Raw genomic sequence first — 25268 nt, forward strand, 5'->3', positions numbered from 1 at the left:
GTTGTTCAGTTATTTACGCACGTACCGAGTCTGAAAGACACACATGATTTACCAGCAGAACAGATTTGTAATATAAAAAGATTTTAACAATCAATGTACATGTTATCCTCCATATTGACAAACACTAGAAAGTAATGATACAGCTTTATAAAAAACCTCAATGCACCATGAACACTACATTGACTAAAATGTTTATAACTTTAAAAGTTCAAAAAGAGATAGGCTGTCCATAAGATATGATAAATTAACAAAGTTCAAGAAGCCTTAATTTTTGTAATAAAACATTACTAAGATAAGATATTAAGATAATTTTATTGGTTCAAAATCCAAAATTATAGGATTGTTACCAAGACAATAAACATTGACTATACATAAACATACAAACATAATCTGACCACATTTATAAACATTATATATATAACTGTATATCCCCTCCATTATTAAAAGAAAATATTGTTAAAATAATAAATGAATGTATATAATCTCTGCTGAGGAGGTGGTACCACAAAGTTATTAAGTACTCAATAAAGCATTTCTAGAATTACACATGGTGCTTATGAATTTTACAATAATTTTAATTATATCAGTCTCACCACAGGTATACAAAAATTTAAATCTTGCTTCATTAGTCATATTTAAAAAAGAGGGAACTATTTCACTAATTTTGGAAAATAATTGTTCTCTAATTGTATTTAGTTTTGTACATATTATAGTGAAATGAAATTCATTACTAAGAAAAACAAGTTCTGGCAATATGTACCATCTGTTTATATCTATGCTATGCCTGTTATTCAGTGGAAGTCGTGTGTTGCTATATATATCATATTTGTTTTTTCGTTTATTATCTAGTACATAAATCGGGTCGTTAGTTTTCTTGTTTGAATTGTTTTACATTTTGTCGAGTCCCTTCATAGCTTCCTATGTGGAGGTATGGGTTTGATTAATTGTTGAAGCCCGTACGGTCCCCTATAGTTTCTTACTTTTACGTCATTTTGGTCTTTAGTGGAGAATTGTCTCATTGCCAATCATACCACATTTTTCTTGTTTTTATATCAGAACATAAAAAAGATTTTGCTGGAATATCGTAAGAAGAGTTAACGGTAACGCATTAGTAGGCAAACGATTTGTCTTTTAATCAAGTTCCACATAAACAAAAGTTCCATAGTTCTTAATTGACATTTTTAATGCTGAAGATTGTACTAAAAATACAGCTTTATAAAATATTAACTTAAATAAATCGCATCATACTAATACGTATAGGTCAGACAAATGAATACTTGGCTACGCCTTGGGTTTTAATATTCATAAAACATGACCAAGTATTGACTAACCTATACCTATAAAAGGTTTATTATTATCTCCACTCAGTAGCGATCTAATAGTTTTAAAACATATCATCAATGAAATGTTTATTATATTTTATTGTGTTTCCTATCATGATTTCCTTGATAGAGGATTGCTGCTCACAAGGAAGCTATTAAACCAAGAGTTCCGAATGGTGAGGTTGAAGTCATCCCTTCGTAAATTTTACGGACGCCATCACGAGTTGGTTGACCGTTATGGAATAACCGTTTCACAGATGATATCGGATATGTTCCTTATGTCGTAACTACAATACCCTCCCTTTTCACGAATGTGACTTACCGAATTAGACTATTTACCGGATTTGTAATAAAATAAGCAACACGACGGGTGCCGCATGTGGAGCAGGATCTGCTTACCCTTCCGGAGCACCTGAGATCACCCCCAGTTTTTGGTGGGGTTCGTGTTGCTTAGTCTTTGGTTTTCTATGTTCTGTCATCTGTACTATTATTTGTCTGTTTGTCTTTTTATTTTTGGCCATGGCGTTGTCAGTTTGTTCTCGATCTATGAGTTTGACTGTCCCTCTGGTATCTTTCGTCCCTCTTTTATACAATAAATGACTATGTTAATAAAATGTACAACATAGGGCGTTATAAAATACATTTATTAGCATTCTTTGAAGTAATAGAATGAATCACCATTCCGTTTTTAAATGATTTTAATATGAAAGGATATTGTCCGAGATTACTCTGACGTCCAACGGCTGTTTTGTCAGACAAGCTATGGCCGTGGGTCCGGCCCCATCTTGTCTGGCAAAACAGCCGTTGGACGTTAGAGTAATCTCGGACTAGAAAGGAAAATGTGTAAGAAGATACCAAGGGTACAATACATAGACAATAAATAGGATTATCGCACCGCGGGTAAATTATTACGTTGTGACTGGTTTAACGCCGTCACGTGGTGACCCCCTATGGATCCGTAGGGGGTTAGTAAATTTCATAGTGGGTTCATGACGTCATGTCTACTGTTAATGGTGACGTCATGTATTGATGTTGTTGTATTTCATTGTTTATTTTTCTACAAAACGCTGCAGAAAAAGTCTCGCGTACGATAAATTCGTTATACGGTTCACTACTGACCCCCTACGGACCATAGAGGGTGAATAAAATCCACAGGGGATTCGGCCTTCGGCCTCACCCCCTATGGATTTTACTCACCCTCTATGGATCCGTAGGGGGTCAGTAGCGAACCATATAACTTATAATAGTGAGCACAATCATCAATTAATTATAGATTTTTCATATCTGATCAAAACGGTTAAAAACAGTTGTTGGTGATAATGTTTATCCCCATTCCTTCAAATCTTATGGCGACAAGATGATCTAAGAATGTTTCCACTCCCCTAGGTTTTGCTTAGAGAAACTGTCTTTCGCATTAACTTCGAAATTACTTTTTTCACAAGTGTTGTGATGTTTGTAGTTTCTCAATGTCACAGTGCTCCAATCGTTTCAAATCAATGGCTGTTTTTTGTCAGTAAGTTGACAGGCAATTTTGACCATGTGTTTTGTACCTACCTATCTTTGATTATTGGATGCAGTACTAATTGTAAGGTATGTTTTTGCAAGATATTTGGCAGTTTTTTATTTCTTTAATTATAAAAAAATGAAAACAACACATTATAAATAATTGAAAAATCAATATTGCTTAAAAGAGGACATTTTTTTCTGCAAGATACGTGTTTGGCACTACAAAATGAGAATTCTTCATTTACAACGAGCGTGAATACTCCAAAAGAGGGACAAAAGATACCAAATGGACATTCAAACTCATAAGTCGAAATGCGCCACGGATTGTAGTAGTGAACCTTCATTTATGACGTATTACATATTGACTTGTCACAGTGCTCCAATCGTTTCAAATCAATGGCTGTTTTTTGTCAGTAAGTTGACAGGCAATTTTGACCATGTGTTTTGTACCTACCTATCTTTGATTATTGGATGCAGTACTAATTGTAAGGTATGTTTTTGCAAGATATTTGGCAGTTTTTTATTTCTTTAATTATAAAAAAATGAAAACAACACATTATAAATAATTGAAAAATCAATATTGCTTAAAAGAGGACATTTTTTCTGCAAGATACGTGTTTGGCACTACGAAATGAGAATTCTTCATTTACAACGAGCGTGAATACTCCAAAAGAGGGACGAAAGATACCAAATGGACATTCAAACTCATAAGTCGAAATATGCCACGGATTGTAGTAGTGAACCTTCATTTATGACGTATTACATATTGACTTGGTTCTGTTGCTTGTAGCCTAGCACGTTTAACCTCCTATACGTGTCGGTTTAGTACCGAAGCAGGATATAATCTTAGGATATTTATAACCTTATCATTGTCCTCAGTATTCATTCAATATTCGACACTCCACTTTAATCAAGTCAGGAATATGACAGTTGTTTTCCATTCGTTTGATGTGTTTGAGCTTTTGATTTTGCCATTTGATAAGGGACTTTCCGTTTTGAATTTTCCTTGGAGTTCGGTATTTTTGTTATTTTACTTTTTACACAGCCAACAAACACACAAAATAAAAAAGAAACTTATGCAAAATTATGAGGATACTGACTTTGCAAATATACTTTGAAATTCTGATATTTTCAATAAAATATTACAAAATACATCAGCACTTCCTATGGTCACTTTATTTTCAAGATAAACATTAAACATTTTCTAATTCGTTTTGAATAGATTGTTTTATACAATTGAAAAAGGGTGACCATAGAGCATATTAGGCTGGTGGTAACGAGTGTTACATTGTATACATGTAGGCATTTTCATTCGTATAAATAACATAGTTACATTTTCAATATGTTAAATAACTACAGAAAGTTGGGATGAAAAGGGAGGGGTTGTTTTGTTGTTGCTCACAGCAAAATTAATATGGACATTCAAATATCGAAGAGTGTAGCATAAGGGCTAAATGGGTCATCGGCAGAGTATTACATTCGCAAATATAATGCCCCTAATATACTAAAGTGCACAGCATTGGTTTCATTTAAAAGCCTTGATGATCTAATATGAATAAAAGGTGATGTGGGAAATTACGTCAATGAGACAACAATCCAACAAAATAAAAACGAAAAGGCATCTAAATATTTGTAAAAACATTTTTGATTAAAGGTGCTTTTGGTGCCATGTAGCTTTTATCTTAGTGAAGGTGTTCCGTAAAAATCGGCACATTATGTTGCTTATGATAAAAATATTTCATTTTCATCATGAAATAACTCAGTTGTTATGAATGTTCTTCCGTGTACCCGCACGTTTGACATCCATTGACACGAATGTGGAACATGGAGCACCATAACTGTTTGACATCCATTGACACGAATGTGGAACATGGAGCACCATAACTGTTTGACATCCATTGACACGAATGTGGAACATGGAGCACCATAACTGTTTGACATCCATTGACACGAATGTGGAACATGGAACACCATAACTGTTTGCTTCTGATAGAGTGATAGTGAATTAAAAAAAACCCACATAGTTTTTTTTCATAGAATCTTCACACATGTTGAGGATAAAATATGATTTACTGGTAATTAATTTTCGTTCGGAATACGTATGAAATATTTGCCACTGAACGCTATCAAACAACAATCAATCATTGTAAAATCTCCCGAATCGGGCTTTTTGCTTCGAAAATGTAATTATCTATAACTCCTTTATTTATCAGTCAGAGGATTGCTCTTATTGTCAAAATATTAGGTCTGAAACCAGCAGGTAAACATCAATTACGTGTGTATAGTCTCGTTCGTCTGATCCTGTCTAGAATTGAGCCTATCAAGTTTATTTCTTCACTTGAAGTGCAACATTTTACAACAAAAGAAAGTTAAATCAATATGGAATCAAGCATAAAATAAGTTTTAAACAAACGTTGCTTTTGTGTCTAAAATGATATTTTGAGTTTAAATTCTGCATTATTATCAATACACTATTGATCATATGCATGCATATAAGACTTGCTCACATTTTCCAATACTTATAAATATATTTATATACATATCACTTTCTTGTATCACATGAATTCTACTTCAATTATTCAGGACTAAGTCAATTCCGGGTGAAATAACAACCCGTAGAATATAAGACTCCATTCAACATTAGGACAATTGCTTCAACTGGAAAAGATGGATTATGTCTCCCGTTTCCATAGTCATAAAAATACAATACCCGATCTACATTTAGTTAATTGCTTTACCTGAGAAAATATAACCTAGAAACTGAAGTAAATGTTTACTGTATGTAGGAAATCGTAGGTGCTTTCTTTGATATTTTATTCAGTTTCGTTGTAGATAGAGAAGTTAAAGAATACAGTATATAACCGGATCGATACTGTTCTAGCAAGACTCGGAAATACAGCTAAACAGGTATGTGATAATAGAAGTGTTGCATGTATTTCAATTAATTAAGGGAGGTCGGTAGGGGCGGGATGATTCAAGAATGATAAAAAGAGGAACTCATAATTTTTGTTTATATTTGAAAGTCTTTTAAAAAACAATTTTAAAACATTTTTATGTACACTCAGAAGGTGTCCCCCACCCCTCATAGGAAAACAAACTCAAGTGAATGAAACTTTAAGAGTAACTCCGCTTGCGTAGAACCCACTGTTCAAGAGAGAGCGAACGAATCCAAATTATAAAATAAGGGTTTTGTAATCGAGTGTCTAGCATGTCTCATGAAACTAGAGAAGGATGCGTTATTAGCATGATGATTCTATCAACCCAGCCTTTTTGTAGATATCGTAATTGGTCACTTGAAAATCAGCCACATCAATTGGGCATTGTTAACAAATGTCTTAATTTGTGCCAATCTTACAATATATCTAAACACTTGGTAGTTTTGGAAATAGTTTAGATTAACAAACATCAAACCACTAATGAATTAAGAAATTATTGTAAATTCGGTTATTGTAATGTTTGACTCGAATCTTTATGTCAGTGCAGGAAGACAAAAACAAATAAATAAATATATGTATAAGCATTTTACCTGATTTTGATGTCCAATCAACTAAATGATTGAGACATATTATCATCGGATAAATAGGATGTCACTAGTCGAGCAGGGTTTAATAACCCTTCTAAATTTGAATGCAGAACAGAAAGTCAACAGGACAAAAAGTCACAAACAAAAAAGTCACGGACAAAAAGTTACGGACAAAAAGTCAAGGGACAAAAAGTCACAATTCAGTGTGAGATTATTTTTCTTTGAATAAAAAAATTTTATTTAAAAAAAAAAACATTTTTGGAATTTTCTTGAACTATTATATATAAAACAACTTTGTAGACAAAATGTATTCTAAATAAAATCAATAATGATCAAACTAATAAACGAATTATTTGTGAGTTTTTTGTCCAATTAATTTTTGACTTTCGGTGCTGTGACTTTTTGTCCTGTGACTTTCTGTCCGCTTACCCCGAAATTTCATTCTTGTTTTTGGCGGGGTTTCTAATCGTTTATGTAGTGTTTCGTAGACTGTTGTTTGTTTGTTTGTCTGTTGGTTCTGGCATTGTCGATATTCCCTCTTGGTATTATGATTTTTCATATAGCGATTTGGGAGCATCAGTAGAACATATGTTACCTCATACTTTCACATTTGTGTGTGAATCATGGTTACAATTGCTTGATTGTTGTTGTTTACTTATCGTTCAGTGGCAAATATTTCATGCATATTCAGGACGAGAACATATTAACAATAACTTCAATAGTTTGATTTTGCATAATGGGTCGACCGGGATTAATGACAGGAATTTCGAGTGCCAATGGAAAATGAGGGTTCCTTGGATACAAACAGAAATTTTGCCTTGCAGCATGCCTCTTATAGACCCCTCAAAGAGTTGTTACAAGGGTTCTAAAATTGGCATGCAGACATTGTAATATTATATACACGAGGCATCGAATTTAACACCATAATTCAGACAAGACGTGGCTGCATATTTATTCATCCCCCAGTCAAACGGATATCCCACATTAACAGCCATGGGTTTACGATCGGATTTTGGTAGTCCAGTCATGGCCATATTTGTATACCCCAATCAACAATTGTGGCTCCAACGCTAAAAAATTTCAATGGATTGAAAACAAAAATAAGAGTGGCGTTTATAGTGGCATTTGCTACATTTGTAATTCATATAGACGATGACTGACAAACGTATTTAAAATTGTACACATATATTAGTGAGGCGCCGTCCCTGTATCGTGTTAAAAAGATAACTACAGGACTTAGAAACGGAGAGCTACTAAGGGGTAATCAAAATCTTAGGCGAAAAACCATAGGCGAAGATACAAAGACAACACAATGGTCAAAATAAAAGTGAAGAACAGACAACCAATAGTCCACTAAACATCACACAGAAAACTAAAGACTGAGCATCACGCGAACCCCACACAAACCGGGAGGTGTCAGGGGCTCCAAGTGTTAATATGGTGTTATGAAGCAAGATATGCTTAATTGGGTAGCGTTGAACGCTGGTGAAATTCAGAAAAAGGTCGGTGAAGAATGAGTAAGAAATAGTATATAACAACACCAGTTTTTATAAGTAAATGTATAATGATACCGTATTATCATATGGGCCCATTTAAAAAAAAAGTTCGCTTAAGTATTATAAAGTCGACAATTATATATTACACGAATATTTGTAGATTTAAAAAACACAAATATTGTCACAAGTAGAAAGAAAGAAGTATTATGATAAATAGCAACAGTTGTTAAGATGATTGTTAGAATATTCAAATTCTTTTTTTAATTATAATTTTAAATGGTAAACTACAGAAAGTTTTGACATGAACTTATACTTAAGTGATTAAAGTTTATCAATCGATGACACGGGTATCATAATATAAGGTAGGATTTATAACATTAAAGAATTATTTTTCTTGGAATAAATATATAATTCGATCCAATAATAATTACAATGATGCTTTGTTAAAACCATTACATATTGTATTTTACAGACTGAGAGCATAATTTGGGACGCTTAAACTGCAAACACAATTAACGAAAATGGTAAGTTCTGTTTTTAGATTGTATTGAACTTGTATGCGACTTGTTAATATTGAGTGAGATAAATTTTGAAATTGTATTAAGCTTGAAATTTGAATAACCCATAGCCATTACGACAACTTTGATACATATTTCATAAATGACTTTGCAGTGTATCTGGTTTTTTGTTTTATTTTTTTTTTTGGTTTTGTATATACCTGTTGGCATATTCCATTGCACAGTCCGACTAGATATATATGTCCAAATGATCCAAATTTAATATATTTTGGCACAAGCAATTTATTACTTTTTGTGTGAATTAAAGACATATTAACGCTGAATGTAAATTGTGTATACAATGAACACGTAAATTTTAGTTATATACAAGCTTATATGTAAACGGCTAGCAAGTTCAGCTACATTGAGTTAATTCGTTAAGTTGATTTTTTGTAGACCTCTTAAATTCTTGACAATTTGTCAAAACTCAATCGATTTGAAGCTGGCATATGATAGAAGCACTTGACTGTCACTGAAGGCCACAAAATGTCTTTTAGATGTTCATATTATTGTTTTATATTTTTTTTTTATGTCATTGACGTTTATCCAATGTTAACCAGTATATTCATTGTATAATTTAAATCAACTTTCATCTGGATTTTAGGCAATGACAGAAGATCAGCTAAAGGGTAAGATACGTTTATTAGATCTAGACTGAAAGATATTATTAGTGAAAAAAGCGACTGAGATAAATGTACTACAGTTGCGAATATGAATATTTGTTGACCTTTTATGATATAAAAATAGCCTACTTATCCCTTAAGTTAACACAGTAATGTAAGTACAAATATTTCTCTTTCAGATAAGCGAGTTTAAATATTAATTTCTTTTATATTTTACTATTCAAAATTCATGGAGGCTAGTTTGACTTTCGACATCACTAAGCCGTAGCAAACTTATTTTATTTTTAAGTTCTATTGATTGTTAAAAGAATGTAATAAGAAAGATAATTTAGTCACAGAACCTCGTTAGACGAGATATTATATGCATACTGTTTTCCCTATTTCCACTATCATCGTTTGTGACATTTACGGGTGCCACATGTGGAGCAGGATCTGCTTACCCTGAGATCACCCCCGGTTTTAGGTGGGGTTCGTGTTCCTCAATCTTTAGTTTTCTATGTTATGTTTTGTGTACTATTCTTTGTCTGTTTGTCTTTTTCTGTTTTAGCCATAGCGTTGTCAGTTTATTTTCGACTTATGTGTTTGAATGCCCCTTTGGTATCTTTCGCCTCTCTTTACATATGGTTATGATCTCATTTCCAAACGTTATTACTTTCCATAACAAAATTTTGAGTTCATTTGCCATAATATTCTGCCAAAAGGAGGGAGTAAACATCACATTTTTTCTAAATAAATCCTTTCCTCTGATCCTTTACAAGAATATAAAAACAATATGCGCTTTCTCTTATTTTCCGGCTTAATTGCATCGTATTGTCTGTATTTATATTCGTGGGTATATCAGGATTTACATATATAAGGTATAGATAAGACCATACGAACTGAAGGCAAAGATAAGAGCCAACAGAATATACATATAAAGATCATTATATTGATAAGAACCCACTCTATTTAATCCTATGTAATGTTGAGAAAGACAATTATTGCACCACTTTCTCGAAATAAAAAGATCTGAAAAAAGTAAATAAATGTACGTTAGAAGCATAGCCGACTTAGTAAGAACAATGATATATTTTGTGTCTCTTTCAGTTGTAATAAATTGTTGAACAATTAAAACTTTGTACACAAGTCGTCTAACCATTGACTATGATAAATGAATACAACAAATAAATAGCGAATACTGCTCCTATTTCATTAATTCAACATGCATATATACATGCAAGTGTGATTCAGGAATTACCAATGTGAGATACATTGTAACTTGCGATGTTTAACCCAAATCCCAAAATCTTTTTTGCATGGATTCCAGTGAAATGAATTTAACAGATAGAAGAAAACTATTTAACTTTCCCGTGAAAGTATTAAATAAGAGAGAAGACACAAAGGGGACAATCAAAAACCTTAAGTCTAACAAAAAAAATAGCAAATGAAGAAGATAGAAATACGAAAGGACACACAACAGAAGTACGAGTTAGAAAAATGTGTTGTATACCTTTAGAAACAGATGAATTATGGAAACATTTATGGTTCTAAATCTTTATGGTAATATTTATCTTGAAACAGAATTAGAAGATACATTCTTACTTTTTGACAAAACTGGTGACCAGGAACTCGATATTGAAGAAGCAGGAAAAATGTGGAGATCAACAGGATTAAATCCGACCAAATCAGAAATACAAGAGATGTTCAACGAAATTGACCAAGATGGTAAGTTCAAAATTACAAAAAAATAAATAAATTATTGTGTCCTTTGCATTTTAGACAAATACATTTTTTGTAGATGCACATGTTTTTGTTCTGGTAATGAATAACAAACAAAAATAGTGTTAGCCTAATATCGTGCATAGTTAAGACCATATGCCGTATAGCTATGTACTCTTTAACAAATCTAGAGGTCACCACATATACAACTGTTTCCATAAAAAGACAAAATAATAATTGAGGTATAACTTCATGTATTTTTTCCATGAAAAAATATATATTCTTGAAACAAATTAAAATGACAGCTGGAGCGGTATAATGTAAAATCTTATATTGTTGACCTGTCAAGCTCACATGGAGTTACTGACCAATAGGCGGGCATAGTTAAAAAAAATCTGATTGACAGAAATATGACAGACCAAGATGTTCCGTGAACTATTGCTCACAAGTGATACCTCCGCTATAAGTATTCGGTAAACAAGCAATTGCAACAGGCAGTACTAACATTGCCTTTATGTGTAAGAATATATAAAAATGTAAACAGGAAATTGATGACCGATGGATGTAAAGGCATCAGGCGGTAAAGCATACGCAAAGAAAAATTGATATCAAATTTCAGAAATCTCTGATTTGTCCTTTCTTGGAAAAATGCGACAAAAACAATTCATGCGGAGAACTTATTGATTGACCGACAGAGGTATAGCTGTATACCACCCTCCGTCGATGTTGGGTTATAACAACAATATGAATTGCATGAATTCAAATCTGAATGAGAATATGAAAACCACCAGTGTAAGCATTTTCTGTGCAAGCATCACCTGATATAACATTTTAAAGTTTTATCCGATAGTAAGGTTCACAGGAATTATAAAAATATAAGACAGTTACAACCCAACAACCACTTACAACCGACTAGCTTCACCGAGGAAATTAATATACAATATGAAAATAAGGAGCTGTGGTATGATTGCCCCCAAGACAACTTTCACCAGACACCAAAGAGCGAGGATCTTAGCAACTAAATGTCTCCATACGACCTTCCAAAACGACCAAATCCCATACCATATAGTAAGCTATAAAAAGCCCCGGCATATACAGATTTGGAACAATTCAAACTGGAAAGCCAACGGTCTGATTTATTCTAAAACAATAATCGAAAAAACAAAAAAAGACAAACAGCAACCAACAACAACCACTCTGAATTACGGACTCCTGCCTAGAGACACACATCAAGAATGTTTCGGGGTTTAATACGCTCAACCCTCTCCTTACCTGGTTTAGTGGTATAACATGGTTGTGTATTACATGTAGTTGAAAAGGTCAGTACTCATAGATCGGTAGTTTACGTCTATTGTCTATTCCCCAATTATTGTCACGTTATCCAATTATGTCCTTTTGGGTTGCTCACAAAATTTTGTCAAAATAACGGAACTTTAAACAACTGTCATACATGTTGAAGGTCTAGCTAGCTATACAACCAGGTTTAACCCACCATTTTCTTCAGAAAATGCCTGTACCAAGTACTGTATGGAAAATGAGTTGTTTTCCATTCGTTCCGTTGGTTTTTATAGTGGAGCGTTTATATTAAGCGCATCTATTTCATCGAAATAGAAATGCATGATACTAATACCACAGACACAGTAGTCTGCTTCATATCTTGACTTTCACATAAAAATTGACAATGGGGATCGGTCAAAAGCTAAACTTTACGGCAAGAGAATTATTTCAGCTTTCCGATTGTGAATTTCCATGCATATGTAGAGTGCCTGGATGTGGAGTTGATTACTCAAAGTTGATACACTATTCCAGAGCTAACATTTACTTTCCTATCATGATTTTTTGACAACGGATTGCTGTTTATAATTAACGAAGTTATTGAACCAAGGGTTCAGACTGGTAAAGAAGTTGAATTTCATCCATTCTAAAGGTTTATCGACGCTATTATAATTTGATTGACCATTATGGAATATCTGTGTCACAGATGACCACAGATATTTTCTAATTGTCGATGCCATAATCCCGTCCTCTTTATCTCAAATATGACATCATTGAATGCAACTTATCAATGAATTTTACTTGCCATGAACAGCACGACGGTTGCCACTAGTGGAGCAGGATTTGCTTACCCTTCTGGTGTTCACCCCGATTTTTTGTGGGTTTCGTGTAGCTCAGTCCTAAGTGTTCTGTGATGTGTTTTGTAGACTGTTGTTTGTCCTTTTGTCGTTTTTCTTTTTATCATGGTATAATTGTCTGTTTTTCTTCCAACTTATGACATTTGGTATATTCTGTGATGGTAGCATCTATAGGTCATTGTCTGTTATGTCTTCTATCAAAGTTTCAATGATATCATATTTATACATATAGGTCGTGGAACGATCGACTGCAAAGAATTTATATCATGGATGTCAACAAATGGAAACAAGAATTTTGTTGATAACTTGGAGGAAGAAATGAGAGAAGCATTCAAAGTATTTGATAGAAATGGTGACGGTTTCATAGATAGAAAAGAATTCAAACGTATCATGACTGAACTTGGAGACGAACCCTTGACCTCTGAAGAATTAGAAAAGCTGATGGGAAAATACGACGAAGATGGAGACGACAAAATAAGCTATGAAGGTAAACGATATAAATAATGTTACATGTGTTATATTAAAATTTTCATGTAACAGGGGCAAAACTGTACAGATATCATATATAGACTCTTTGTAATAAGAAGTTATGTATAACACCTATTTAAACATCAGTGTGGTTATTTAGTTAGACAGTGCTTTTGTTTAAAACTTACTTATACACATATTATGCATTTTTATACCATATCGAAGCCATGAGCTTTCCTGAAAATATTCAAAACCTTATTTTGATAATGATAAGTTATTATGAAGGAGTTTATTTATGTGTTAATTCGGCCGACTCACTAAGGCACAAACTGAATCAAGTCCTAATTAATGATAATTTTGTGCGTGAAAGGCAAAATTAAAAGATAAATTAACTACGTAAAATAACATTGTTACTTATTTATTCCAATGAAAGGTAATACCACTTATATCCAAATAGAAAATATACCAATTACACTTACAGAAATATTTCGCCCGTGTAGGAATTCATACTCGTGACGCCAGTGGTTGCCGTGGCACTATTTAAGTTTATAAATGAAAAATACATGTGTATCAACAATAACTATATGTATCATACAACAGTGGATCACTGGAATGTGATAAAAGCTTTTCTTTAATGCAGGAAGTTCTTTTAAAATAAGCACAAATATATTAAAGAGGACTGACTTTTGTTAAAGGCCAAACGTGTTTGTAATATTGACCATCGTGCACTTATATTATAAGTGCAACTTATTCTATATCTATTCAAAACCGATTTTGTTGAAGAGTTATTTATACTTTCACAAATAAATAAAATTTCAGGTTCTATATTTATTACCTCCTCTTTTTGCAGAATTCATACCAGGTTTTGTTGAAATGGCGCGAATCAGAGATGCATTTGAAGTAAAAGAAGATGACGAACAAACAAACAATGAAAATGAATACTAAACATCATAATTCATAATAGACTGAAATGTTAAACATTTGTATTTGTTTTAGTTATTAGTGCAATATATTCTCATCAAGCTTCATTATTATCAATTTACACAGTTTTAGTTTGCTCTTGTCTTGCTTTTTTGGCATATACGCTGTTGTTAGCACTCAGTTTTTGTGGTCGTCCCGATAGGCAGCAACAGCGATGTTTTCACTTCAAAAAACAAAGATTATAAAAGTAAGCTTGTCAGAAATATTCGAAAGGTATACCGCAACTTCTCTGCGGAACATATTATTCTGCTGCGGATTGCCTACTTAACTTAATAAATATTCACTCGTTAGACTCAATCGCAAATACATCTGAATTATATCTATGCACATTATAGATTTAAAACAATATGTTAAAATATAAACAAAACCCATTAAATCGATGACAGTTGAATATGTAAACAGTAACTGTCTTTGGTTAGGTAAATATGTGGTTTTATTTCTCATTATGACGGTGACAGTTGACTATTTATACACTTATTGTCTTATGGTTAGGTAAATATGTGGTTTTATTTCTCATTATGACGGTGACAGTTGACTATTTATACACTTATTGTCTTATGGTTAGGTAAATATGTGGTTTTATTTCTCATTATGACGGTGACAGTTGAATATTTATACAGTTACTGTCTTTTGGTGTTTTATTTCTGTCACTGGACCCCACCAATTGCAGTTCATTTAAAATTCTTAGCAAATTGCAATTTGTTTTTTCAAACCAAACTGTTCAACTTGTCAGAAATTTCAACCAACTTATGTAGAAAACCACAGTCAAGTCATACAGGTGCAAAGGGAGAAAATAAAAACAAATTGCAAATCGTGTTTACTCATTGTAAAAGGATATATATATGTTATGTAAGTCAACATCTTTTAATGGTAGTAATATAAATTTGTGCTTCAATGATGCATTATGGGTATCAGCATGTCCTCAGGAAAAAGAGAACATTATTGGTGTTAAAAAAGTCTAGTGAACAGGTCAGAATTCTGAATCATCAGAAATCATGAACGCTATGTTAATAATTTATATTTGACTACAGTTTTATCATAATTCCTGTTGCTTGGAATTAATCAATTCATGGTACGTCAAACTTTTTGTGCATTAATATTCTATTTCACAATAAAAAAGATCAGTCCTTCGAACAAGGACATGCTTTGTAAACCATCTTACCTTGGGTACTATATAATTAAAAGGTCAGAATTTTGAATAAACTGCAATAGTTGGAGGGCAACAGTCAAGTCACAGTACATTTAGGAAAAAACCTGATATTCAATAAGGCCAACTATCGTAGTTAGTATCAGTTTTTTATATTAAAGTTAATAAACCACATGTTTACCGAAATAAAAGACAATAGTTGTTTTATTCTATTTCCGAAAGAAAAAATATGGTAAAATGTATGGTAAAATAATTGTCATTAAATATGTTTTTCTCGGAATATGGAATAAAACAATTATAATTGTCTTTTGTTTGGTAAAATATGCGGTTTAACTGACTTTTATAAAAAAATATTCACTTTGGCCGTCAATAAAAACACAAAGACACAGGTATGACATAAATACTACTAAATAGTTCTTAAAAAGGAAATTTTAAATTCTACATTCAGACCCGTGCGCTCAAAGATGAGTCAAATAGTAAACAATCATATCATTACCACATATCAGATTAAGGCATTTTTGAACACTTGAAAGTCCCTAGTATGTATTGGTTAACTAAATTACGCCAAAAAAACCCCTAAATATTGTTTCATCTCGGCCTCTAATAAGTGTTCTTCAACTAACCGCTCCGTGTTTTAACTACAGGTTCCCAACTATTATCAAAGAAGTTATCATTAACTTTTGTAGTATGGCATAAGTAAATAATGAAGAGTAAAAAAAAATAAATGTTTTAGGTAAATTTCGTGCTTTTGATGGTCGACAGTTTTTACTTTTCGTCTCTCTATACTACACTTCCATACAATTTTTCAAACAAAAGTTTTCTATTTAAATAAATGGTCGTTTGAACAATCTCAGTGCAACATTTGCTACATGTACAACTCATTATATCTTCTATAATGAAAAAGGCAAATATGCTAGACATACCTACTGGAAATGTGATGAGAGTGATTAAAGCTATAAATTTTCCCCTTACCAACATCTATGTACGTTTTGGCAATACAGATTATCGACAGGTTGCAGGTATTCATATGGGCATTAATTGCGCCCCTTTGATAGAAAACTTGTTCCTGTATTGTAACATCCACAGTTTATGGCAAAACTCAGTAAAGATCCGTCTCAGTTCCATTTAATTACTAAATTCAACAACACTTACCGTTAAATAATCAAGAGTTCTGTAAATATACTGCCAAAATCTACCCAAAGAAACTTACTTTTAAATAAATAAATCATATATTAACAGCAATAATTATCCTTTCCCAGATTCATTTATTTCAGTTGCAAACGGGAAAAACTTTACACAAATTTTCGTCAAAAGGGACGATTTTTCGTTCTCTATTGTTATTTTTTCCTTTTTTGGACGTAGATGTTTCTTTGTCTTTATCTTAAGATGTTTATATAGTTCACATTATTTGGTTCGGAATTTTGGTTGCACCTGCAGAAAAACGTATTACAAACAGCATATCACATCCTATTTTTACGGCAATGTTGTTTATAGAGGACCGTAAATTTAGAGATTATTCTTGGAAGTTTATCGACCCTTAAATAGACTTCATCTAAAAATATCAATTTAACTCAGTATAATTGAGTGTAATAAATTTTTTGAATACTGTTTAATCGGTACAAACATTGATTTTGTTACTTAATTAAGTAGTATTACTATACAGCTATGAACATTAACGATACTACATTCTGTCGATACTTATATTTTGACTTTGCATAAGATCGTGTTTTTCTCTGACTGTTTATGACGATTTAAATTAAATCCTTTGCATGTGTACCTTATTGATATTTTAGTGTTGAATAGATAATTTTTTATTAGATGTAATTAACTTTGAACTAGCTTTCAAAGTCTTTCTTCTGTTGTTTTTTTTTTGGTATTTTTGTTGGTTTTTATAGTTTTATATTATGTCACATTCTGCATGTGCCCATCCAAAGTGATCAGAAGCCTGTAATTTCAGTGGTTGTCGTTTGATGTTGTATATCAAATTTGTTTTTCGTTTATTATCTTGTACATAAATCAGACAGTTAGTTTTCTTGTTTAAATTGTTTTACATTTGTCTTGTCGTGGCCTTCTATAGCTAGCTATGCAGTATGGGTTTTGCTCATTGTTAGAGGAAGTACGGTGACCTATAAATGATAGATTTTCCGTCATTTGGTGGAAATCTTTTATCAGCTCATTTGGCTCGAAGAGGCAGTGTGAGCTTTTGCCGACAAACATTGCCGACATGGCTAAAAAATAGAACATAGGGGTAAAATGCAGTTTTTGTCAATTGTCTTGAAAACTACAATTATAGATAAAGAAAATATGACAGCATCAAAAATGTTTAAAATGATGAGATCTACTTTCTGTCTATTAACATCAAAACTGTCAGACGACTTCTTATAGAAGTTATTGCCCTTGAATGACGATTTTCCCCATTTTTAGGCTATTTTGCCAATCATATAGAAAACTATAATAGATAAATAGAAACTTTTAATAGAAAAAATGATCAGCAAGACAAAATCTACAAATAGGTGTATGAATCGTTAGTCGATCCTTTTTGAAGTTATTGCCGTTTAATGGTTATTTTCTTCAATTTTTTGCACTTTTATCTATTATCGTAAAACTACAACATATATATAGAAATTTCAATAAAAAAAATTACCAGCAAGACGAGATCTACAAATAAGTCATCTTGCCGAAATCTTCAGTCGACTCATTATTAGAGTTACTGCCCTTTAATATTAATTTTTACCATTTTTTAGAGGTTTTTTTTTTGCCTATTAACATGGAAACAATAATAGATAAATATAAACTTTGAATACGAAAAAAGATCAGCAGAATAAGGTCCACAAATAAATCAACATGACTGAAATTGTCAGTTAACTCTTAATAGAAATATTTTCCTTTAATGATGATTTTTACTAAAAATTGGTCATTGTTGAATATACAGGTGAGTAACACAGACTCTTTAGAGCCTCTAGTTTTTGTCGAGCCTGCGACTTTTGTCGCAGAAAGCTCGACATAGGGATAGTGATCCGGCGGCGGCGGCGGCGGCGTTAGCTAACTTCTTAAAAGCTTTATATTTTAGAAGATGGAAGACCTGGATGCTTCATACTTTGTATATGGATGCCTCATGTTACGAAGTTTCCGTCAGTCACATGTCCAATGTCCTTGACCTCATTTTCATGGTTCAGTGACTACTTGAAAAAAAAGTTCAGATTTTTTGTAATGTTAAATTCTCTCTTATTATAAGTAATAGGATAACTATATTTGGTATGTGCGTACCTTGCAAGGTCCTCATGCCCGTCAGACAGTTTTTACTTGACCTCGACCTCATTTCATGGATCAGTGAACAAGGTTAAGTTTTCGTGGTCAAGTCCATATCTCAGATACTATAAGCAATCATAGGTCTAGTACATTCGGTGTATGGAAGGACTGTAAGGTGAACATGTCCAACTGGCAGGTGTCATCTGACCTTGACCTCACTTTCATGGTTCAGTGGTTATAGTTAAGTTTTGTGTTTTGGTCTGTTTTTCTTATACTGTATGCAATAGGTCTACTATATTTGGTGTATGGAATGATTGTAAGGTGTACATATCTAGCTGGCAGGTGTCATCTGACCTTGACCTCATTTTCATGGTTCAGTGGTTATAGTTAAGTTTTTGTGTTTTGGTCTGTTTTTCTTATTCTGTATGCAATAGGTCTACTATATTTGGTGTATGGAATGATTATAAGGTGTACATGTCTAGCTGGCAGGTGTCATCTGACCTTGACCTCATCTTCATGGTTCAGTGGTCAAAGTTAAGTTTTTGAGTTTTGGTCTTTTTTTCTAATACTGCATGCAATAGGTCAGCTATATTTGGTGTATGGAATGATTGTAAGGTGTACATGTCTAGCTTGCAGGTGTCATCTTACCTTGACCTCATTTTCATGGTTCAGTGGTCAAAGTTAAGTTTTTGAGTTTTGGTCTTTTTTTCTAATACTATATGCAATAGTTCAACTATATTTGGTGTATGGAAATATTTTATGATCTATATGTCAGTCACGCAGGTTTTATTTGACCTTGACCTCATTTTCAAGGTTCATTGCTCAGTGTTAAGTTTTTGTGTTTTCGTCTGTTTTTCTTAAACTATAAGCAATAGGTCAACTATATTTGTTGTATGGAAGAATTGTTAGCTGTACATGCCTGCCTAGCATGGTTCATCTGACCTTGACCTCATTTTCATGGTTCATTGGTCAATGTTTAGTTTACTTGGTTAATGTTAAGTTTATCTGACAGTTGTAATAAAGCTTTATATTTAGGACTATCAACATAATATCAATGATTAGTAAAGAAGGCGAGACATTTCAGCGTGTGCACTCTTGTTATACATATTTATATGTAGAACTGGATTATAAATGTATATGCAGCCAGCTTTTTAGACACAGTATTATAAAGATACAGTGTATTGAAATACCAGTCCATGAAATAATATCAGCATTGTGGTTTCATGTGAAAGTGGTATTCCACTAAATAAGTAAAAAAGTAAGGTAATACCAGAGTGACAATTAAAAACATAAAGTCTAGGGAAATAATCGCCAAAGAACTATCCATAGGATACTATAGATTAAGCAAAATGGTCCCCACCAAAAACGGGAGTGAACTGTCCACCAGTGACTCCTGTTGATTTGCTCTTTTACAATTCTGGTTATAACTCGTATTAGAGATTTCCAATAAAATGACATACGTACGTAACTCGACGTACGAACCTAATGGGACTGGTTATTGCCAACCATTGAATTTGATTAAATACGTCGCTCAAGTTTAAACAAAGTATTCCAAGACTTCTAAAATCACACACTGGACTTTTCGTCCATATAAAATAATTTTATCATGACGAAAAATGATAGAAATCTTGCATTTTTATTTATCACGTGGTTTTCCAGATTCCCGCCTTTATTTTCACTGACATAAGATCACGTATAAACACGCTTATCTCATACCTATCGTACGATTTGAGTTATCTTTCATGGTTTTGATTATGACAATTATTTTCCAATATACTTTGCAGATGAACGCCCCATTATGCTTTTTTTCTGTCTTTCTTTATAGTTTATCTATCTTTTTATTATATTTGTTGCGGGGAAAATATTTAGGATATTTTTCTGACAATTTCAGAAATATCGAAACCTGAGTTTGTCAGAATCTGTCTCTTTATTAAAGTTGAAAATTGAGATAAAACTATCGCTTTCATTTAATTTCTAAACAAAAGTATTTTTCATTTATTATAAAATGTATTGATAAAAAAAATCCCTATATATGTTGTTTTTAAGAATTAAAGTGTGTTCGATTAGGGATTGTTCTGTATTAATTTGTTTAACGGGAATGCTATCGGAGTCCAAATACAAAAGACATTTCCAGGCATTTTTTTTATACCCCTTGAAGTAAATTAACTTATAGTATTTTATCTATTTTATTGATAAACAATTAAAAGGGGTCACCGAATTCATTTTACTGAATAAATCATTAATGGAAATGTGTAAGGTAAGTAACATTGAACAACAGAATATAATAAGATTTCGTTGCCAGATGCGGATCCAGGATTTTAAAAAGGGGGGGGGGGGGGGGGGGGGGTATAGGCAATGTTAGAAGTGGAACAAAAAATAGAAGTATTAATAGGATGTAAGGCCATATATATATAAGTGTTCGTTGCATATGCATATTTAGGACGTGAAGATGTATATAAACAAGACTTTGTATTATACCGCAGAAAGACATGTCATCCTACCCGGACACATGATTTCTACCCCGGACCGACCAATCTTTGCTCTAATTCCTAAATATTGCTTGCTTGGCAGAGAGGCAGCCAATCTTCGATTTGAAACGGGCAAGGATCGAGCCCAAGACTTCCCGCACTCGAGCAGTGGTGTAGCTTTCATTGACGCAATGAGGCAACCGCCTCGCCAAATTTTTGACCATTAAAACAGAGAGATAAAGAGAACTATATACCACGTACGTTATAGTATAAAGTATACTGAGTGACGACTGTTCAAAACATTGACTGCTTTACTCTTTACTCACTCATTCCTCATTATTAACGTCTTGAAAACTTTCTTTCATAAAATGAACAAGACAGATGCAAATATCTTTTTTAAGTAACAGAAAAAGTATACCTCGCAAAAAACTGATTCAAACAAGAGGTCATAACTGTGAAACTGATATGATGATTGATATTTTTTTTGACAATGAACTTGTTACTTTTGGTGGAAAAAGTTTTCAACAGACACTTGGTATCCCTACATTTTATGTAGTACTCATCTACCTTGGTTAATATAAGCAAGACTTCATAGTTCACCCAGTAATTATCATCCATACATTTTGACCAAAGCTAAACGTACAAAGTTAACAAGAGGCTCTCAAGAGCCTGAATCGCTCACCTGTATTTCAGAGGAGACGATTTTTAAATGTAAGCAAACTTGATGAACAAATTGTGTAAAATTGTCTTTAAAGGGCAATAACTCCTTAAGAGGTCAATTGACAATTATGGTCATATTAACTTTTTTGTAGATCTTACTTTGCTGAACATTATTGCTGCTTACAGTTTATATATATCTATAATATTCAAAATAATAACAAAAAACTGCAAAATTTTGTTAAAACTACCAATTCGGTGGCAGCAACCCAACAATGGGTTGTTCGATTCGTCTGACAATTTCAGAGCTGTTAGATCTTGACCAATTGAACAATTTTACCCCATGTCAGATTTGCTCTAAAAGCTTTAGTTTTTGAGATATAAGCCAAAAACTGCATTTGATCCCTATGTTCTATTTTTAGCCATGGTGGCCATGTTTGTCGATGGATCAAAACTTCGGATACAATTTATAAACTAGATACCCTAAGGAACATTTAGTTAAAGTTTGAAGGTATTTGGCCCAGTAGTTTCAGAGGAGAAGATTTTTGAAATAGTTTACGACGACAGACGACAACAGACGACGACAGACGACGACGACGGACGACGACGGACGCCAAGTGATGGCATAAGTTCACATGGGGCCCTTCGGGCCCCGGTGAGCTAAAAAACATAGTGGATCTTAAACTTAATATCCCCAAATCTGTACAAAAGCATTTTAGAGGAGGTCATACATACAATTCTGTCAATTATTTTTGTTTTGATCAGGACCTGTCTGTAATTGAATACTGAGAATTAAACCTTTAAGCAGCAGTTTATTGAAATATATTGATTTAATGCGCACTATAAATATTATATCATGATAAAATTCCACAAATCTGGATTTTTCATAGATAGGATCTTTTTGCCAGTGTGTGACCTATCAAGAGTATGATCAATACATCTATTTTGCGATTCATATTTTCAATTAACCGTCCACTCCTACGGAAGCCGATAAGGGCCATTAAAAAAAAAAAATTATGTCGTAATTACGACATAGCATGTCGTAATTTCGACATAACATGTCGTTATAACGACATCGCTATGTCGTAATTTCGACATAACATGTCGTTATAACGACATCGCTATGTCGTAATTTCGACATAACATGTCGTTATTTCGATATCACTATGTCGTAATAACGACATAGCTATGTCGTAATAACGACATCGCTATATATATATATAAGAATATGTATTATGATTGCCAAGAGACTTAATGACACAGAAATTAACAACTATAAGTCATCATAATGCCCTCAATAATGAGAAAAGCCCCCGCATAGTCAGCTATAAAAGAGGGACTAAAGATACCAGAGGGAGAGTCCCCGACATGACAGCTGTTTAACAATTTAATTCAAACGAGTGAAAATAACGGTTTTAATAATGTACAAACAAAGACCGGAAAACGAATATGTAACACAGCAACAAATGACAACCACTGAATTACAGACTCCTGACCGCTATGTGATAATAACGGCAACCTTATAGTTAAACTTTTCACTTTTTGATGCGATAGGCATTTCAAAATGGTTGTCAGTAAAGGCAAAGTTTGTAGCGGAAACAAATTTATCTTTTCTTTTTTTTTAGAATAATGAACACTATATGCAATCAAGCTTAATTAAAGTTATTCACTTGCACCTCAGACTTGCACATACTAGAACTTTATTTATAATCAAGTCAAATGAGACCCAGTTGAATAGGGGAGCAATTCAAGCTCCTTGGAGCCTCTTATTATGTTTGGCATGTACAGATTTGTGTAAATTATGAAGTCCTGCATTTCCATTGCAGGTTCTGAATAAGATGAATTTTAAGCTTTTCCCAATAAAGACTATGTTAAACTTTGGACTCATAGTGCTCAGACCCACGGATCTCTGTACCTTCATTTGTACACACTTGAATCTTAATGTACAGTAACTCCTGAGGCTTGATGCAAATTATTACTGCATTGCTATTGTTGGTTCTTAATGAGATTCTTCAAGCGTCCTCCCCATTGAAGCCCTATTAAAACTTTGTACCCCAAGTTCTTTTAACCACTTTTCCCCAGGGCAACTATTCCTACAAACTTAAGGGGAGGGTTAGGATCCCGCTAACATGTTTAACCCCGCCACATTCTTTATGTATGTGTATGTCCCAAGTCTTTAATTTACATATTTGTTTTTCGTTTATTTTTGTACATAAATTAGACCGCTAGTTTTTCTCGTTTGAATTGTATTACATTTGTCATTTCGGAGACTTTTATAGCTGAATATGCGGTATGGGCTGTGATCATTGTTGAAGGCCGTACGGTGACTTTAATTGTAAATTTCTGTGTCATTTGGTTTCTTGTTGAGAGTTGCGTTTTTGAACAAACCAGCGTATCCCAAGGCCTTGATAACCTCTGTAGGCCCCAAATAAGACGAAAAAAACATCAAAATTGGAGAGAAAACTGAAAAAAATGGTTTCTAACCTCAGGGATATTAACCCTTGGCTATCTTAGATTTAATGCAATCAGTATGCATCAGCATCAGCATCAGCATTTGCATATCATTTGCATATTTTTACAAATACACGAAATTTAGACAATTTCTGATAACAATTCAGCATGCCAAGGGTTAATATCCCTGAGGTTAGAAACCATTTATTTTCAGTTTTCTCTCCAATTTTGATGTTTTTTCGTCTTATTTGGGGCCTACAGAGGTTATCAAGGCTTTGGGATACGCTGGTTTGTTCATAAACGCAACTCTCCACAAGAAACAAAATGACACAGAAATTAACAATTATAGGTAACCGTACGGCCTTCAACAATGATCACAGCCCATACCGCATAGTCAGCTATAAAAGGCCCCGAAATGACAAATGTAATACAATTCAAACGAGAAAAACTAGCGGCCTATTTCATGTACAAAAATAAACGAAAAACAAATATGTAAATTAAAGACTTGGGACAGACACATAAATTAAGAATGTGGCGGGGTTAAACATGTTAGCGGGATCCCAACACTCCCTCTAAGTTTGTAGAAATAGTTGTCCTGGGGAACAGTGGTTAAAAGAACTTGGGGTACAAAGTTTAAATAGGGCTTCAATGGGGAGGACGCTTGAAGAATCTCATTAAGAACAAACAATAGCAATGCAGTTATAATTTGCATCAAGCCTCAGTAGTACATTAAGATTCAAGTGATTACAAATGAAGGTGCAGAGATCCGTGGGTCTGAGCACTATGAGTCCAAAGTTTAACATAGTCTTTATTGGGAAAAGCTTAAAATTCATCTTATTCAGAACCTGCAATGCCAAACATAATTAGAGGCTCCAGGGAGCTTGAATTGCTCCCCTATTCAACTGGGTCTCATTTGACTTGATTATAAATAAAGTTCTAGTATGTGCAAGTCTGAGGTGCTAGTGAATAACTTTAATTAAGCTTGATTGC

The 25268-nt window shown here is 33.2% G+C and overlaps 1 protein-coding gene across 3 annotated transcripts; it reads left to right on the forward strand.

Moving 5' to 3' along the window:
• Positions 1-2896: 2896 nt before the first annotated feature.
• On the forward strand, positions 2897-14353 carry LOC127738239 (calmodulin-A-like). 3 transcript variants are annotated; one of them, XM_052249420.1, is made up of 7 exons: positions 2897-2912; positions 5661-5735; positions 8320-8371; positions 9009-9033; positions 10588-10731; positions 13090-13344; positions 14176-14353. In XM_052249420.1, the coding sequence occupies exons 3-7, from the start codon at positions 8369-8371 to the stop codon at positions 14268-14270; spliced, it is 522 nt and encodes a 173-aa protein (XP_052105380.1). In that variant the 5' UTR covers positions 2897-2912; positions 5661-5735; positions 8320-8368; the 3' UTR covers positions 14271-14353. The 3 variants fall into 3 exon arrangements, with proteins under 3 accessions (XP_052105380.1, XP_052105379.1, XP_052105378.1); XM_052249419.1 differs by lacking the exon at positions 2897-2912 and adding an exon at positions 3302-3318; XM_052249418.1 differs by lacking the exons at positions 2897-2912; positions 5661-5735 and adding an exon at positions 8102-8209.
• Positions 14354-25268: the final 10915 nt, after the last annotated feature.

This window comes from Mytilus californianus, unplaced genomic scaffold (genome assembly GCF_021869535.1).
Source record: "Mytilus californianus isolate M0D057914Y unplaced genomic scaffold, xbMytCali1.0.p SCAF_4, whole genome shotgun sequence".
NCBI lineage: Eukaryota > Metazoa > Mollusca > Bivalvia > Mytilida > Mytilidae > Mytilus > Mytilus californianus.

Excerpts from the sequence above, each read along its gene's own strand:
- LOC127738239 (XM_052249420.1), top strand. Across the intron at positions 10,732-13,089 it reads CAACGAAATTGACCAAGATG|GTCGTGGAACGATCGACTGC; the intron begins GTAAGTTCAAAA and ends TTATACATATAG. Across the intron at positions 13,345-14,175 it reads CGACAAAATAAGCTATGAAG|AATTCATACCAGGTTTTGTT; the intron begins GTAAACGATATA and ends CTCTTTTTGCAG.